This window comes from Venturia canescens, chromosome 1, assembly GCF_019457755.1.
Source record: "Venturia canescens isolate UGA chromosome 1, ASM1945775v1, whole genome shotgun sequence".
Taxonomy (NCBI): Eukaryota; Metazoa; Arthropoda; class Insecta; order Hymenoptera; family Ichneumonidae; genus Venturia; species Venturia canescens.
Window position 1 is genome coordinate 17,314,041 of NC_057421.1, and position 19,021 is coordinate 17,333,061.

General features: G+C 41.0%; 1 protein-coding gene across 4 annotated transcripts in view; it reads left to right on the forward strand.

The window, feature by feature from the left end:
* Positions 1-19,021, forward strand: part of LOC122409151 (uncharacterized) — a 178,856-nt gene that overhangs the window by 128,453 nt on the left and 31,382 nt on the right. For all 4 annotated transcript variants that reach the window (XM_043416487.1, XM_043416504.1, XM_043416480.1 and 1 more), the window contains exons 8-11: positions 3,057-3,308; positions 5,410-5,730; positions 9,666-9,957; positions 10,165-10,310. In XM_043416487.1, coding sequence (XP_043272422.1) covers positions 3,057-3,308; positions 5,410-5,730; positions 9,666-9,957; positions 10,165-10,310 — 1,011 coding nt within the window. The remainder of the gene's footprint in view (positions 1-3,056; positions 3,309-5,409; positions 5,731-9,665; positions 9,958-10,164; positions 10,311-19,021) is intronic.

A 19,021-nucleotide genomic window follows, 5' to 3' on the forward strand; every position in this document is an offset into this window, starting at 1 on the left:
TTCGTCAGCACCTCTGTCATAATTGAATTTTTTTCTCATGCATAAAACAAAAGTATAATATTAAGCAACCTGCTCAACCAAAAGTGCCAAGCATCTCACAAGTTTTGTGTGCAAACTGACAAATCCAGCTTCATTTTGCTTTTTCACATTTTTACCTACAATTATTTTTGCTCCTGAGACATCATTTCAGACAGGAGGGTTTGCATGGTTTTGACCGGCTCTATTTTTTACTGGAGCATTCACGTGCCTCCTTTGTGAATCGCCAACATTCCCAACTGACCTTCGCCCCGAATGGAAACGATGCAAGTTCGCAGCTTCGCGGTATAACACGATGCTAACGTCACGTGGAAAAAAATCTTTGAATCACGAGATGAGGATCTCTAAAAACGAGTACGATTTGGCTCGCAGACGTGGTGGCGGAAACGAGCTTCTTATTGGTGCAAAACAAACATCTCTGTTGTTTGCCATTTGAAAAGTATTGCAAACTGAACAAAATCCTCAAATGAGAATTCTAAGGACATCGTTCCGAATCCAAGGTCCCTGGCTCGTAAGTCTGTCAGAATCACTCATGTACATAAAGCGGGAATGCTTGACTGATACAGAAGAACTTCCGTCAGAACTTCGCTCGAGAATGCCTCAAAGTAGAAAAAAAGGAGTAGAAGTAAAACTATATAGGCACGTAAAGGGCCGGAGAAGTTTCTTGTGCTACGAGCGATGTATATCATCGTCGTAGGTCTACGCTACTCGAGGCCTTGGTTCGAGTCTAGAATTATTCGAGTAGAACTTAATGACGTTCTCCTTTCAGTGAAAACGTCACGAAGACGTCGAGAGTAGCCGAAAAGGGTGGAAAAAAGAGGATCGTGATGCGGGAGAGAGAAAGAAACGAAGACAGAAATGAGGGTAGGAGAAAACCCGCTCGAGGAGGTGAAACAGCTCGGATCCTTTCCACTCGAGGCATTTACTATCCCTGACGCAATGCACCAAAGACAATTAAGGTCATCTTTCGGCCAAAGAGCTACGCTCGAGTTGACTAGCTTTCACCCATTCGTCGTAGTTTAATATATTGTACACGAGCTGTCGTAAGGATAATTTTCTTATGTACTTCGGAGTTACGAAAAGAGCGAATCGTTCAATATTTCATGGCTATTTCACGTCGGATTCAACTGACCATGAGAACCGAAAGCTAAAGTGTCTCAGTGCGAAGATTATGATTTTTTACTTATTGTACAAATATAAATCATGTCCAATATTTTTCTCCACTCGAAAGTCTTGCAATTTGAAATTCATAGATATGCAGTAAGACGCGTTGGTATGATTCCACAAAATTCATATTTCCCTCCTCGGTGATGTCATTATTTTTATCGCAAGTCTTATAATAACAACTGATATTACAGTTTTTGAGGAAAAAATAAAACTTCATGTCCCATAATCGAGAGGATGATTAAAAAACTTGACACAAAGCTCCGTTCCGGTACTGCGAGCATTGAAAGTAGCGGGAGAGAATGTAAATATGGATCGCATGTTGAAAAATAGGTTGCACTTTTAAGAGCCGCACACGCTCTCGCCTCGTCCTGACTAGAAAGTACGAAAGCTGTGTGTGGGATGTGCGCGTGGAGCGCGACGAGGTGAACTCACGAAAGAGATTGGCAAGTCTCGTGACTACCTAGATCTCGTGCGACCAGTAAAGGGCGCTTATAGAAAGCGCCGTTACGTTTCTCGCTACGTAATCGCACGTGCGGGTTGCCCTGGCTTTACTTTATTTTTACACCACTCTACTCACCTCATCTCATAGACTTTTCACGACGCAACGGAGATGACAGAGGAAAAAACCACGAAAGCTACCATTTTTCGACAATTTGTCAAAGTCTGGCTGCTCTACTAGCACGTCCTTCATCAAAACCTGCCAGCCAGCACACCCAAAGTATTGTCGTTTCTTATTATTTTTTTCATCTATTTCTCCATCCTTCCTTCAATCGTATTTTAATCTCTTTCGTCGTGCAACATTGGAAACACTGCCTGCACGTTTTTCGATCAAATATTCGAATTTTTGGCGATTTAAATAACACGATTGCGAATAAAAAGTAAAAAAAAGTGTCACTGCTGATCGTCCTTTCCTGGTATTTCGAACATTTCGTTGCGTAACTATTTTCAACTCCCCTTTTGCATTTCCCCACTCATACTGGTTTCATACAGTTTCGTCGGAAGCTCGATTTTTGGGAAAAATCATATTTCAATTGTACTTTGTGCACTTTACCCCGCTGTGTACTCATACGGCTCATCATTTTGTATACCTTTAGAAATGTGACACCGTCGGGCACGTGGTGAAAATTGCACCGTTCTATGATCCATGGAAGAGCAGAAAAGTGCAAGGGAGTGATGGGGGGGGGGGGGGGGTGAGGTAGCCCGCCATTCCAAATCACTTATTTGGTCTTTTTCCTCCTTTTTCTTTTTTCTCTTCCTCTCTTTTCCACGCCTCGCCGACAAAAACACGGCATTGCACTTTTTCGCGAGATTTAATAGTTTTAAAATGGCGAGTTTCTCTCTCGTCCTTTCCCTTCGACGCTTACTCGCACAGTCCCTCCCTGTCTTTTTGTTCTTTCTCTTTCTTCGAAACTGCTTTGAAGCGTGACCGCGAATGGTCTTGCGGGAAAAGTCGAGCTCGTTGAGATATTGCTCGAAGCAGAAAGCAGACAGGACTACCCTGTACGACGACGCCTCTACAAGTGAAACTACGAAGAAACGTCGTAGAAGAGAAAAGAGCGAGATATAACGAGGGGTCGGAGCTTGAGGAATATACTATAGTTACCACATCTTTTCCATTATTCTTCGTGGCTGTTACTCTACATCTCGATTTTCTTTCCACTCACATCTGTTTTTTTTTTTTATTTATTTTTTTTTTCCATTTTGGGCAAGAAATTTCCTTTTTTCTTTCTCATTTCTATAGCATGTCGATGGAAAAAAGCTCCTCCATTTTTTTTAAGCAAAAACTGTGGTTTTCTTTTTATGCCTTGATCGAACCGTTTTTTTGTACAACGTTGTTACATTTTCCGTTTCAGCCTACTGCCACAATAGAAATTCATTAGCTTCGCTATGCTCCTACATAACGGGAGATGCTCTATTGTACTCCATGTTTCGGGAAGAGGCACTTGCGGTCCCCTGCCCGTTTCGGGGTCCTATGACCTTCACCTATAACCGCGGGCGAGGCACCTGCTCCAGTCATCAAAGCAATGTCGATACGTGCACGGATGACAGCAGGCTACTCTTCAAATACCAAGCATGCCCGGACGTACCGGCTTCTGAAAGCGCAGGTAAAATTCACAGAGCTTACTAAAAGCCTAAAAAAGTGAAGTTTAGCAATAAATTGCTCTAATTCGCGGCATTTTAAAATAATTATTATGGTAATTCCCCCTTTTTTTTTGTTAAAAGGGGCAAGAATGGGTTTCTCTGTAAAGAAAAGATAAAAATTTCTTTATTCCTTACTTGACATTTAATTTACATCCAATTGTTGAAACTAGTAATATAACCTTACCTGTAAACTAAAAAAATGACAATCAAAGTTTACTATTGTCTCTCTATTTTAATTTCTATATTGATCTTTCTTACGCACCACTGGTGTTTTAAATCTTTATAATCCTTCTCGATCCTTCTGTTCCTCGACGCTCTTTCTCAATCGGTGACTAGAGTAAGGCGCGCGGATTATCAGAAGCGCGGCCGATTCAAATTGTAGGAAGTGTTCTTTCTTTACATAATTATTTGACGTTCGTATTCGTTATTTACTTCTTTGGTTCAGTAACAATCAAAAAACATCTTGAATTGAAATTTATAGTGAGTTTGAGATGACAATTTTGTCATGGAAATATCTCCAAAAATGCATAGTCTTCGAATAAATATTTGATGAAATATTTCTAAATAAATTGACGCTCAAAGTACTTAAAAGCTTAATTATTTATATCTCGAATCCTCGATTTTTGTGCTCTAATTTCGGAGCGAAGCGCGTCATAAACAGAAGCTCGCACGAATCTGCATCGATCCCCGGGGAGACATATTAGTCGACGTCCTGTGTGCTGGGGCTGGAACAAACGCGAGACTAAAAGCGAACACGCTATCGCCTCGAGAGTCACGAGGGCCCAGCACTGCTGTATGGGAGTTCATCGTCTAGCTACCGAGCTCAACACGCTCTAGGGATGTAGTTGGATCGTCGGAACGATGCTTTAACGTCGCGATAATACCGTTAGCAGGAAGCGAGACTTTTTTCTCGTGAGAGCAGTACAAGGCAAAACAGGGAGAATCGCATAATTCAAAAATAACCCGCTCGAATCATCGATGATTACGGATTTGCGTAGAGCATACTCGTCCCGGGACTCCACCGCATCCCTTGATAAACAGTTTTGATACAAGAAAAACTAATTCGTAGGACATCAACACCTTTCGTATTGTCATTAAACGATTTAAAGCAGATAAATTCAGACGATCATGGTCGAGATTTTCATAAAAATGCATTACGAGAAACTAACATTGCTGGTCGAATAAATTCCCTGACAAAAGTAATTTTTCTCACGCTTCAATGAAAGTTTGGCTCTCCCCAATACAGAGTCGAACGAACCGCAATAAAGTGTGCAATCAGGGCCCAAGTGCATCGCGAAGTTGAATTAAAGAGCTCGCTCTTTTAACCACCAAGTTTATCGAGCAGGTTTGCGAAGGAATTCTCCCAAACGGATGAAAATCGTTCGAGATGTGATTTAGATAAGAGAAGAATAAAAAGAATGATGCCTTCGCGAGCAGCGCTCTTTCGCTTTACACCTCAACAGACCTTCGAGTTGATTTTTCGAGTTAACGGATTTAGGGGATACGTACGCTCCGTCAGTCGCATATGTATACGACATACTTGAAGCTATAATACGAGTATTCGTACGGGAAGGCGATGTCTGCTCATGTGCTTTGCAAAGATAGCGTCGATCCCTCGAGAGTTCACTTCGAGTAGCCGAGACGATTCGCGTACCGCGCCTTTCGTTCTCATACAATTTTATAGAGCGAAAGCATTACAGACACTGAAAGAACGCAATGCGCCGTAATTGCTGAGCTAAAAGATTTAAAGCGAGACAAAAGACGCCTGGTTTCCAAATTTCATGGATAAATTGACGTATGCCAATATTTTCAAACCGAAATAGCCTCAGAATATGACTTCATCCAATCGGAACGGGCGCTTCCGACATTGAAGCAACAATAGCATCCGTTTCACCCTGTTTCTGAAACTCTGAACCCTTCACTCTTCGTGTGTAATATTCCAGGAGCTTGGAACAACTCAAGATTCCTATATATTTGATGGAAATAAAACATCACAATGTTTTATCTCTACAGATTTTGAAAAGTTGATTGGTAATTCATGAATCTTTATTCGGTTTTGTTTAGTGGAAGAGCTCGAATGCCTGGCGACGTGGAAAGAAGGCAGCAGTCGTTACCTCGTTGGGCGTTTGCATCATGGGCACTCGTCCAGCAACGAGGATCGCTATCGTTGTTTCGTTTACGAAAGAGCCGGACAAAGCGTCGGTGCTGGACTAAATCGTGCCTCCGTTCTTGGTATGTCAACGATGGACCATGATCTTGGACTCCCCGGCGGTCCGATACCCGAAGGAGCCCCGGAAATTTACAGAGTCGCTCAGAGCGGCGACGCTACGTGCAACGGTCTTTTCAGTGCGATGGAGGGCTCAAGGACAATGACGCTGACCAAAGGTATCATCATATTTTACTGACTTTTTCGTTCAGCGTGAAATCCGTTCGGCTCTGTTTCCGCTGGACGATCAGAGTCATAAAAACGATAAATAGTCGCGAAATTAAACGAAAGTCATCACATTTCATTAAAGTAGTTCGGCCGTTCTACGACCAGTCGAGTTTGCAACTACTTTATGTTGATTCATTTTAAGTCTAAATTATTAATAAAATTAATAAACACTTACGCTGAGAATACTTTTATCATAACAATGTAATAAAATGCTTTAAAAATATCATGAAAGATAAAATTTATACTTCAACTTGACTAGTTAATGGTCGAGCCCGTACCGCTGACACTTGAAATACACGTAACCTAGGGAATATTTTTATTGCGCGAAAGAAAATTTATATCAGTGTAATCGCACCGAGAAAAAGAAATGATCGATTCATTATAAAAAAGCGAAGCTACTAGACGAATGAAAGCACGTGAGTCAGTCTCAAAAGTAAATTTGATTAAATTTCCGCGATTCCCGAATTAGCCCCGAAGTTCCATCAGCTGTTATCAGCAGTTTAACGTAATGCGACCTACATCCGCTTTTGACACGTCAAAAACTAAAGTTTTTTTCATGTTTTCTTTCTTAAAATCCCGGTAAGTTTATGTTTTTTTTTTAAAGAAACGGAATCTGTGATAAATTTTCTTCACGATACAAACTTTTCCAAAGCTCTTTTCACAATTAATATTATTGTGAGTTCTCCCATAGGGTACCGTGTTAAAAGTTCAAAATTGTAAATGAAATAACGCAAAATTTTGCCCCGTAAGAGGCCCCCCGGAACTGTGCTTATCGTTATCAGAGGACCTTAAACTATCCCTCGAATCAACATAAATAATTTTCAGTAAAACCAGAGGTTCGAGTTTCAAATTTTTATCGTCAATGATATGCAAAAATAAGAAAAATTAAACGAGGTCAAGCGAAATACACGTAATTTGTATTCTGAACTTCAAACATTCTAAACTTTGTTCACATGTTCTTCGATGCCTGTTGATGATATTTCCACAGAAAAGGAATCGGTGAAAATGTGACCCAAATCGTGGCCACCCGATACGTATTAACTCTTAATAATTCGTTCAATTAGCCTAGCCTCATATAGTAGACTCGTAATGCTTCTCCCTGCCTAATTCTTTTGTACTTTTGAGAAAATTTTCTTTCGTTTTTGAGTCGGGCTTCACAGTTCATAGTTCATTTATGGCTGTGCTAGGGCGTTTTCGATAAAATCTCTCAAAACTTTTGTCTCAATATTTTTCTGTATGAATTCTGAGATGTTTTTCTCGCCTGATCGTTTTTCATCAACGCTATCAAAGCCATTTTAAGTGTCTCCATTTTGAGTGCAGAATAAATTTCTTGGGCGAAAATAATGTAAAGCTACGCCACTTGAGAAAAATACTCGAATCCTCAACATCTTCAGAAACGCCGTAAAGAATTTTGTAAAATCCTTCGAATCCGCTCAACTTCGGACTTGAAGACTCTAGTGGCTATTCAAAACTTTTGCAATTAGATAAAAAAGCTTTTCTAACGCGATAATAAGGCTAATAATAATAATACTATGGACGAAAATAACATAATTTTGCAGCATGATATAATAGAGATGCTGCCGAGTTCATAGAACCTTACGATGATAACCGATACACTTTTTTATCGCTCGAGAAAATGCTTTTTTATCGTTTCTAGGAAAGCTCGTCGCTACGGATAGAGAATGAGGATGAGAAATTGGCGGGGGCGCGAGTTTTATTTTTTGTCTTCGTGTCCTCGCTTTGACGCGTACTGACGGTAATTGGTATCTTGGAGGCACTAAAATTGAACTTCCAGTCCAGCAGGCCAGCAACCGTGCGACCTATTCCTATATACATACATACCGAGAAGCGACGATTTTATCGCAAGGCGTTAAAACGTGCGAATTAGCAGGCTTTCGAACCTCGTATATCCCTTTTTCATCCACAAACCCCGTATGTGTCGTATGTATATAGCGCGACGCGCCACGAAATACGCTGCTCTTCACTATTTTTACGACAATGGAATTTGTGTTCCCGCGCCAGTGTTTATATATACGTGTTCGATCGAATGATACAGTCAGGAATAGTGGGGTAAGATGATCCCTTGGAGAAAACATCCAGGTATCTATGGGCGCTTTTGCGATATTCGTATGACGATTTGTCAACCAAATAGTACGTACTAAATAGAAAAAATGTCGTTTCTGTAGTTTAAAAATGAGAAGCATTAGCCATTGGAGAAAAAAAAAATAAAATAAAAAACGGAGTAAACTTGAGTAAAAGCAAATATTGGAAACAGTTATTTGCTGAAGGAATGATTTTCAGGAGCATGAATAATGGATTAAATTCACCTTTGGAATGGGAATATATAGCACGAATACGAGCTCACAATTACACTAATGCGCGTTTGATGTCCGAACATTTTTACGAGTCACGGCAAATATTTCATTCCATTCGATACACTATAAGGATTATTCTCTATTTTCGCTCAGTACACGCGTTATAATTCGGAGTAAAAGTAATAAAATCGTGAGGTTCAGACGAACGGGTGAGTGGAACGTTTTTCGAGACAGCAGCAGGCCATCCTACCCCAACGCATCGTTCTAGCTCGCCCATCCCACATACGCGACAATATAGTGCACGCCGGATCTCGAATTCTGGTTCACGAAAAAAGGGTTAGAGGTTTGTAGCGCTTGAATTATTCGCATTCTTCATTCGAGCGGTATATATACGATGGCTTGTATGTGTATATACGAACGACTTCAGTGTTCTGTGATCGCGAGGATGAGAAATAAAAAAGAGAAAGAGAACGCGATGCAAGAATGCTTTTATGCGCTTCTCGTAAACCGAAGGGACAAAGTCATCGCGTAGAGCGAGGTTGCAGGGCGTTTGCTCCATATTACCTTCGATATGGAACAGATTCTATAGCTTTTTTGTTTTCTATTCTGGGAGACTTGAAAATAAGGAGAATGAGAGAAGAAATTAATCTGAAAGAAGCGAAGATGAGGACGAAAAAGCGACGACTGTGACGCGCAAAGAAAACTCATTTTTCTCGTCGTTATACACATACAAGACAGAGTCGATCGCGACATCTCCCTTGGCACATTCCGAGAGAAGAGAGAAAAAAAGACAAGAAGGCGTAGTGGGACGAAGGGGAAATCCGGCATCCTCACTCTCGACGACTGCAGCAAGCAACAACACCGTTGAGATTTTATCGACTGTCACTCGATGTCTCGGCCACCCCGTACGGGCGAGAAAAGCTTCTCGCGACTTTATCGCCCGCGGGTACGAGTTATAGAAGTCCCACCACCCTATGAAAGAAACGTCGGAGAAACCCGAGAGGAGATTCTCCGTGGAAGAGTTAGCTATCTCAGCGCGAGATTCCGAGGCGCGAGGAGATAGCGCAGAGCGAGACAAAAGAGATTGCTATGAAGTTCCAATCCGTCTTCGAGCGTTCGAGATAAAGTCGCACTTTCTCTTTCTCTTGCTCACTCCGCCGTAGAATTGGAAAAGCGAGAGGTATGAGAGGCCCAAGGGTCATCAGTAGACGAGACAGAAAGGAAAAAGGACGAGATAAATGTTGAAAAAAAATTTGTTAAAAGACGAAAAAGCAATGAAATGATAAACGAGGAAATCGTGATTGCATGGTTTTTTTTTTTCATTCTTGAATAAAGAACTTGGTTAAAATGAGCACGAAAACTCGGTTACCGCGAACCTCTGAGGTGTTACGTGGACGGATAAATTTCACTGTTGAAGAGTCGAGTCACGAGCGGACTCCTCAAATCGATACTGAAGCGAATCAATTTTCTTATTCACAAAACGATATGAGGGATGACTTTTGTTTGAATATTCTTGTGCTAATATTAACTCTTTTTTTCAAATATCGATTGCTCTTCCATTGTTGTTACAGTGTCATCGCCAAGCAAGTGTCGTTTTCCCAGTTGGTTGACCGGTCACACCAGTGGCGGTTTGACTTGGCACACTCTCGATCTTGTGAGATCTTACACGTTTCATCCACGAAATGCGAGTCTCCACGTTACGAGATTGAACGCCAGTAGTTCGAGGATCGATGGCGGAGCTTTCGATTCTCAGGATTTTTCTGATCACGAGGAACAAGACGTTAAAATATTGTGCAACAGTATAAAACAGACGAATCCGACACAAACAATGTCAGTGATGGTGGCACACTTTACAGTCGGATGGTAAGAGTAAATTTAATTCGTTCTTTGTAAACAACTAGATTTTCAACTAAATTTTACATTTTTTTAAGATTTTTCGATCCTAGACCCAATTAAGGACTTTATTTTGAGACGTAACAAGTTTTTTATTACGACTTATTACGAAAGTTTACTTTGTCCGAAGGAAACTCATTTTTTTCTTAAAGCTTTTCTTTGTTGCTGTTTTTATAGCCGGAGCGGTTTCATGTGCATGGCGTTCTACAGGCGCGATGGTCACGTGGTAGAGGTGCAAACCGGAAGTGCAGTTTCTCGACCGGAAGAAGCTTGCAGCCCGCCACATTATATGTCTCACAGTGTTCCTTATCTCACCTTAGTCAGTGAGTAATAAATTATACATTCTATTTCATGCATTTATTCACATTCTTTCCTTCTCTCTTTCTCTCTCTCTCTCTCTCTCTCTCTCTCTCTCTCTCTCTCGTTTCATTTCATACTCCGTTCATCATCATTATTGTTTTCATTTTTCTTCCGAGCAGAGTTCGTGCAAAACTCGTTCTCGTTCGAGTTGCGATAATAAATTATTTTATGTATTCATGTTTTTTTTATGACCCCCGAGTGCGAATAGAGTTGAGAGCTTCTGAGGCATCGTAACGCACCGGTAACTTGAATTTTTTCTCGCCCAAACTCTCTTCCTCTCGGTGATGAGAGGCCAAAACTTCGTACTTTCGAAATATATATACACACACGCTAAAAATATCGGCTCAACGGCCAACCTACCCAATTTAGCGTGCAGAATGATGTATATGGCCTCTTGTTTAATAGATCGTTTTAATAAAGTTATACACGAACTTATATGCGAGGCGCATGCTTCAGCCTCGGTGAATCATGAACGGCTGACGCAGAGCGCAATCTTCTAGAATTCTTGCCTGATCTATTTGCTTTTTCCTACTCGAATGTCTTCCATCTCTTTGCTCTTCCTCTCACACATGTTTTTACTCCCTCTGGAAAAGCTTAATTGTTACCGAGCATTGTTAGAGACGAATATTTTCATGCCCCTGCCACAAAATCTCCCCCTCCTTCCATCAAGCTCGTCAATGCATCGGTTTATTTTACCCCATGAGAGAAAAAATCGAAAAGTAGAGAGATGAATGTAACGAATTTATCCGAGAATAATAGCCAGCAGGATGGCGAATGTATCGTGGAAAGCTTTGGCGGAGGAGCAAGAGGGCGCGTTTCAGGCATCCGGGGTGAGTTATACTCGTACGTACAATTAGGGAATAATAACCTGGGAAATTGCCTCTCCGCGACGGCCTGTTGTACACCGTACAAACCCCTCCTGCACTCGATCGTGTTCCCGATCTCTCTCACTCTCTTTCGTTATCTCTGTCGTCGACTCTCTTCACAGTGCATCTGCACCCCTTATTCTAGTCCCAATCTCCACTGTCATGTCTTCCCTCTACTTTCGGCGGAAATAACGATGGATATATCTGTATTCGATGCTCACGAAGCGCACACGGAATGTACTCAACAAGCCGAGCGCTTTGCAAACTTAAATACAATAAAATTACTTGTTATGCACTCCTCTCGATTCTCCTCACTATAATAGGTTCAACGAATGGGAAGCTCAGGCAATTATACTAATTTTATGGAAACAATTACCCCTTTATAGAGCCAGCAGCTCGACCTCATTGCGAATATTACTTCTTTGCCAGCATCATCAGGATTTTAACAATATTCTAAGATTGTTTGTACATTTTTTTTTTAATCGGTTAAAGGAAAGAACATTCTTACTGAAAAAGGAGCAATGGTTTTGCGAAGTGAGGAAAAAATGTACATTCGAGTTGTAGAATATTGAACTAAGATTTTTTTCTAGCTGCGGTTTGAAAATATAAATTTATTCGAATGCGTTGGTAGAATAACAGTTACTCGGCCACGTCACTGGGAGAGAAAATTTCACGCAGCTGAGTGGTTGAAAATAGAGTTGTGAAAAATGTGGTTGGACAGAGGCTCGTCCACTAAAAGATTTAGAAGCTTTTCGCGATAGAGTTGCGAGAAATTATTAAAATTCGGAGAACCGAAATGGCCTAATGGGTAAGCATATAATACGCTGCTTGAAAACGAAAAATATGAATATAAACCTAAGGAGTGAATTCTTGATTGCGTAAGACCGGATGAAAAATTTCAAACTTTTGAGAGAACAGATGCTCATGCGAGAAACTTTCGCATGAACGCCGTACGAAACCACCATGAGCGCAAATAGGAAAAAGCAGGGCATTAAAAGTCGTGCCGGTTTTTCCTAGAGGAAAACGGCTTTCCGAAAATCCTATCGTAATCCTCCGTCTGGACTAGAATCGATTCATTTTTCATACGATTCGTCGTTAGTCTATATACAGTTGGCTGAGCTAAGCTGTGCGAAATCGAGGTCGAGTTATCGACGTCAGAATTCGGATTAGAGTTTTTTCCGTCTCGCTCCATCTCTTCGTCTCCGTATTTTCTGTCTATAAGGGCCTTGATCCGAAACAGCATTAATTTTTATGAGAATTCGCGGTAACAGGATTTACCTCGCTTTATTCTATCTTCGTCTCAATGCTCGCGCGCGATGGATGCTAAGCTCGGGAGTTGTCGATCCGATTATACAAGGAAGTAACATTTGAAAAACTTCGTTTCGCGCTGAAGTCGTACTTCCTGCAGGTCGCTCAGAATAATTCACGATTCCGTAAATTCGAGAAATCTCGAAAATCATCGATACCATATAAAACACCTTCGAAGTAGCATAAAACCACGAAAAACCCGGTGCCATTTAAATTTCCAACGTGACCTATAAGTTAGCCTTAGCCAACGATATTGCGATATTCAAAGGATCCTATTTATGGTGACGAGAAAACGGGTCATGCACAAATTACGTTAAAATCTCGCCAGGATTGCCGGAGCACCGTGACATCGATTGAAAGCAAATAAAGTTAGGATACACAACGAGAGTCGAAGAGGCAAAGCGAACCGACGAGGGAGCTGCAGGCAGAGGCAGAGGGCGCAACCAGACAAAGTGGATGGACAATGTGGAGACGAGAACCGTCAGATTGGAAAACGCGAGTGAGCCCGATTTCGACGGGCCGGTCATGTGCATTTATTTGTCGACCTATATATATATATATTATATTTCAATATACATATATGCGTGCGTATATGTACACAATTAGAGTACATAGAATGAAGTCGAAAGTACACATGAATCCAACTGTACAGAGATCGAGGGCGATTTCGAAGGACCACGAATTTGTACTCGCAGAGAGCAAGAGCTATGTTTGCGATCATCGACCTCTTCGTCAAATAATTATACTTCATCCGTACTGTTCACTATTGCTTAAATACATAATTTTCGGTAGTGCCTATACATACGTATATTGATTTTCTTGCATGTGATGTATATACGTAGCTACTACATAGAACAGTGTATTTCTATCCCATATGGATAAGGTAAATAAATGTTGTACCAAATCTCTGCGAATATGATGGAAAACTCTGCGTATAAATGCTGTTGGTACATATGTGTACTTAACGATTCATAATTTTCCAGTTTGCTTTAGTTTTGTAACACTGATTTGATCCTTTCAAAAAGGACGCTATTTGGATTCGCTGTTTGGATTCGTAAATTAAATCTTTGGACATTTCTATCTGGGGGACTAGAGTTTTTAACAAAAATATTGCTCATGTGTCGTGTTCGTATGGAACATAATTTTGGAATGATAATTTAATGAAAGAGTTATGTTAGAGATGAGTCAGAATGAAAATCTGTAGAATCACGGAATTTTGTAATAGACGGAGAAAATGAACTTTGGAAAAATATACTTTTTTCTGTGCTCACAAACCCCATTTACGGAACGGAAGAAACTTCGAATCTGGAGTGCGTTCGCTTGCACAAAAGAGTAACGAGTATCAAGACAATTCTCAATACAAAACAAAAGACAGAAAGGAACGGACATTAAGGAAGTTCATCTGGTACCGTCGAGTTAGTCAAAAGAAAAATTATTGCGACTAGCGTAGTCGGTCCAGTGAGTTCGGCAACGCCGCGACCTCGTAACCTGTATACTGTCTACACAGCTGCTATTGACAGAATTTTTCACGCGCGTTCACGTCATAATCAGTGTTCAAACGTTTGGCATAATTAAAACATAGCAGAAACGTTTAAAAGAACAAGTTTTTCTTAATTACATCAATATTTTCTCACCCGTCCTTCATATTTTATTGGAAGTTCCCAATGGAGTTGCGTGGATCAGAGAACGTTAAAACGTAGTCTCCGGTTTCAAAAAGCGCGCGGTTGCAACGTTGCCATCGTGAAAGTAACACAATATGAGTTAACCTTTCAATAATTACCATATTTTTCGAGAAAAAAAATCATTAATGGAAAATTTTCTAAGTATTGAACGGATTTTACGAAGCTGTAAACATATTCTTCAGATATTTTTCTATCACTTACGGAAGTTTCTGCAACAGCTGTTTGTCAATGCCTAAAATTTTCCTATACAAAGACGGGAAAACCAATGAAACCTGTAAGAGATCCTCGGGCCTTGAAATTTTGACAGGAGATTTTTTTTATTATTCATTACTGTATTCAAATTTTTTAATCGAAATCTTTTTGTTGATTCGATTAGCAGATGAACATCTTGAAGTTATTCAAAGTGAGGCTTATGCAGTGTAACGCAGTGGAGAAAATATTATAAATCGCAGATAAAAAGCATTTCTGAAAGTCTAGGTGAACCGAAGGCTTTTCTTTTCTAGTACTATTTCACCCGCATCGAAGCGATCGGTTTTCCGCCGCTTCGAGTTGTAATCCCACCGGGAGTTATTGGATTCGGTTTGATCCAGTGGTCGCCTCGTCCTCTGTTCACTCTCAGGCCAAATATATATTTTCATCTAGGAACGGCTACCTACATGGATATATGTATGCTGAAATGTATGAGTGTGTGTCGCCTCGTAGTTTGCAATGATCTGCGGGGTCTCCGGCCAAAAGTTTCTGCGAGTTTTCACGCCCAGTCTTTTTCTCAACCACCTCGATTTTTCTCACACCGAGAGCGCCGCGTCTCAATCTCCTTTTTTTTTTTTATTCCACGGGCAAACCTCTCTCCAGATCGAAATCTCTCCTCTGGAGAAACTTGCTCGTTTTCTCTTACGTTTTATAAAGTCGATTATGAAAATTGTCATAGAGAAACTACACTAGAAAAATATTCAGGCTTTTCAAGCTCCTCTCAGCCGTTAACGTAAGACTTAGAAAGCTGAAAAAAACGACTCAGCGATAAATGTAATTGAAATAAGGAGAAGTGCACTTTCTTAAGCCGCAAAAGACACGCTACTCTCATTTGAAATTATAACGAAGTGGTGCCATTTTCAAACTTAGTTTTATTATCATTTAAAATAATTACAGAACCAATTTTCTTTTTATCAAATTTGCAAGGAAAATGAATGCTACGATAATTTAATGATAACGCACACCGCCCGGAAGTCTTCCGTCTCAATGACGACGATACGATTCAAAAAAATTCATCAACGTGTGCTTGAATTCTAGAGAATTTCCATATTCTCTATATGTCGAGGCTTGTAAACGGTGTCTCCCTAAAGACCTTGAAAAAAGTTGTTTCGCAAAAGCTAAATTTCAACATACGTGGAAAGTTTCAACAGGAGAAATGCGGGCGCCAACTGAGAAAGTTAATGCATACGAGTTGTTTGGAGGAATACGTTTTTTATTCATAACTCTAGAAATATTAGTTTCGCATTTATTTTGAAATAGTCGAATGAATGGGAATAAACAGAGTAATTTCAATTGAAACAGTGAAACCGTGAAAATCGGGTCACGAATAACTTCTCGAAAATAAAATGAACGAAGCACACGTTACAACAAGTCCATCGAGGGAGGAGGGGGGGGGGGAGAATTGTGTGTTTTCCCCACCCTCTAGTTTTTGCAATATACAGGCCATAAACCATTCCACGAGACAATCGAGTTTCATTTTTTTTCCTTCCTCGTACGTGTTGGATACGCAGTATATTTTTCGTATTCAAAGCTTCCTTCTTTGGCTGTCCTCGCGACAATGCGACAGGAGCGAAAGAGGGAAAATAAATGGAGAAACGAGGAGAAAGAAAAGTAGTTATAGAGAAAGGGTAAAAGCACAGAGCAGAGAAGCGAAAGTCTTTTGGGCTTTTATGAGCGTTCGGCTCGATTTTCGTCCACCGCCCCCCTTCACATCGAAACATTCGTATTCCGTTGACGATCGCGAATTACAGTTTCCGGAGGGGGGTTGGGAAGACGCGGGAGCAGGCGATATTCTTCCTTTATACTCGTCTCTAAGCGCACATAGCAAATCGTATCTAACGAGGGCGACACCCCGTAGCTCTCGCATAGTACTTTTGCAAGCTATCTCGCGAGTTTTCGACGTGAATTCGGAGCACGGGAAGGAGGCAGGGATGAAGAGGAGGAGAGAGAGGGAAAAAGAAACAGTGGCAGAGGCAGACGGAAAGAGATTTCGCGTCGTCGGAATTACGAGAAAAGTCGCGACTTCGAAAGAGAGAAAGAGCGATAGGGAGGGAGCGAGGGGAAGCGACGTTACTGGGTAGCACGACCACGAAAGAGGGAGAGACTGCCCGGGGGCCACGCAGAATAACGAGTTCGAATCCCCGAGCAATTAAGCTGACGGTCACGCCAGGTTTCGGTCCACGGGGGTTGAAGAGTTAAAGAGACCAAGACTGAGAGGGAACGGAGCTGTAGGGGCAAAGAGGGAGAGAAATGGGAGAAAAGCAGAGGCAAGGAAGCAGCGCAAACGGAGGAATCAGGGCAAGGGCACATGCTAACTCTTCTCGCTTTTCTCGCTCGAACGCGTCCTGAGCAAAAATCTAAAAAGGAAATAATAATAGGAAGAAAAAAGGGATCGAATGGATCTCAATTATATGCGTAAGGTCAGAAGGGACATTCTTGGAAAGAGAACTTTTTCTACAGATTAAATATCTTTGAAACATCAAGGTATTAGAGACCGCTATTGCGACTGCGAGGACGAAAAGATGAAAAATCGTGAGAACAGGCAAAAAAACGATTATTTTTCTTTCTTTTTTTTTACAACGAGCATACGCAAAAATAAAGTAGGAACTGGAAAAATTCTGGATATAGATAAATATGTACGTAGAGCACGAGAAATGGGAGAGGCCGCCACCGGCGCCGGAGCCTGCGCCGATGTGCGCAGACTCTTTCTATTGTAGCGGTAATACAATAGATGAACTAGAGATGACACGGGGAGAGGAAAAAAGAGAGAGGCAAAGCATACGAAGGAAAAGAGCGCGAAGGGAGGAAAAAAAGGGTGAATGGGTGAAAAAAAAACTAGACAAGAACGCGTAGACCATACCGAGACCAAATAACCGTGCAATGTTGAGAATCGGGATGGGATGAAAAAGCTAGAGATAAATATGGAAAGAAGGAGAATAAAGAGAGCGTGATTCACGCAGGAAGCTGCTCGCGACGATGGTTTTTCCTGGTTCTGTAGATACACGCCCAGCTGGTTAAACAGTGCAAATAAACGCACGCGGAAGACCGATGAATATGTTACATTTTTTAAGCATAATTTCTACAAAAGGGAAACGCGATGTGCGCAATCGAATCATCTGAAATCCGGTAAATTTTCAATTTCGTCCCAATTATCATGAGTTTTACGAAATATTTCTCAAAATCCTCGTGAATAGGTTCACTTTTTTCTGAGGTGCTCATGAAGGTTCTCGCGATCAATGGTTTCACACAACAAAATGAGAAAAGTACTGTTAAAAGAGCATGAAATTCATTCGCAGATTCAATTTACAGATCTCCAGAATTTATCTTTTGATCACACTCCTCGCCAAATTTTCGCCCTCCATCCATGGGCCGTTGAAAATTGTATATTCGAATATGTTCGAAGGGGGACGTCGAACCATGCTAAAATGTGGATGTAGCTTGTACCTTGACCAATTCCATGCTTTCCCTCGCCCTCTCTCTCTCTCTCTCTCTTGCAGTCTTTCCCCACCTCCCGGTCTACTCTCTTCCGTGTAACATTACGCGCATTCGGGTACTCCTATGCTTGTACAAAGCTCGCTGGATAGAATGTGGGATCCGTGAACCGTAGAATTTGTATGAAACACGCATGTACGAGGAGAGTATAATACGTGGAACGAAGCTGCAAGTCCGCGAGAGAGAATTCGTACCAGCATGTCCTCGCTATATAGCTTGGCTTATCTATGTTAATGCCCATGCATTTTTATATATATATTATACATTCGCACATGTCTGTGAGCGAGCTTTAATATTACGTATTACAAGCTGGAGAATCATACTTCTGCATATAGCTTATGAAGCTTGCTCCATATATATGGATCACTTAAACTATGCAATACAAACGTTCACGTGTATCATTGTAGTTATGGGTACAAGTGCAGCAAGTATTCGACCATGTACACGTCTACTATTCGGTATCATTAATCAGCAGTCACCCTATGCGACGGAACATCGAAATTCAATAACGCCGAGGCTCACCACAAATAATTTCGCCCTTACACAATATTCTCAAGTACCACATACATATACAGAGGAAAAAGAAGTGAGGTGGTGACATGCACCATAAAGTATGCCATAGCATGAAAAGTATTAGGGAAAAGATACTTGAGATTTTCGTACACGTAGCCCATGTGCACATAGTAAGTATTCACGTCCATGCCACATGTGACGTAACATATATAAACGTTTCGTTATATAACGTAATGCTCAGTTAGTTTGTGAAAAGAGGAAAAAACTATGTGCCGCATATATTTTTCGCTTTTATATTCTTTATGCCTATTCGCGCTCACCTCACCCTCTCTCTCTCTCTCTCTCTCTGTCTCTCGGAGCATTACTGGAGTTGTGTCAAATACCGTGAATGTGAAAAATGAATATCTCGAGGAGTCACGGTTGTTTTAGATGCTCGCACTATTTTTCGTGCAACATCAGAGTAAGGTGGGGGCCAGAGTGTATGTTTTCTAGAACAAACTGGGCGTGTGTAGAGATATTTACTTGTAAATAGGCAAGTAAAGATAGCGGGAGAAGAGAAAAGAC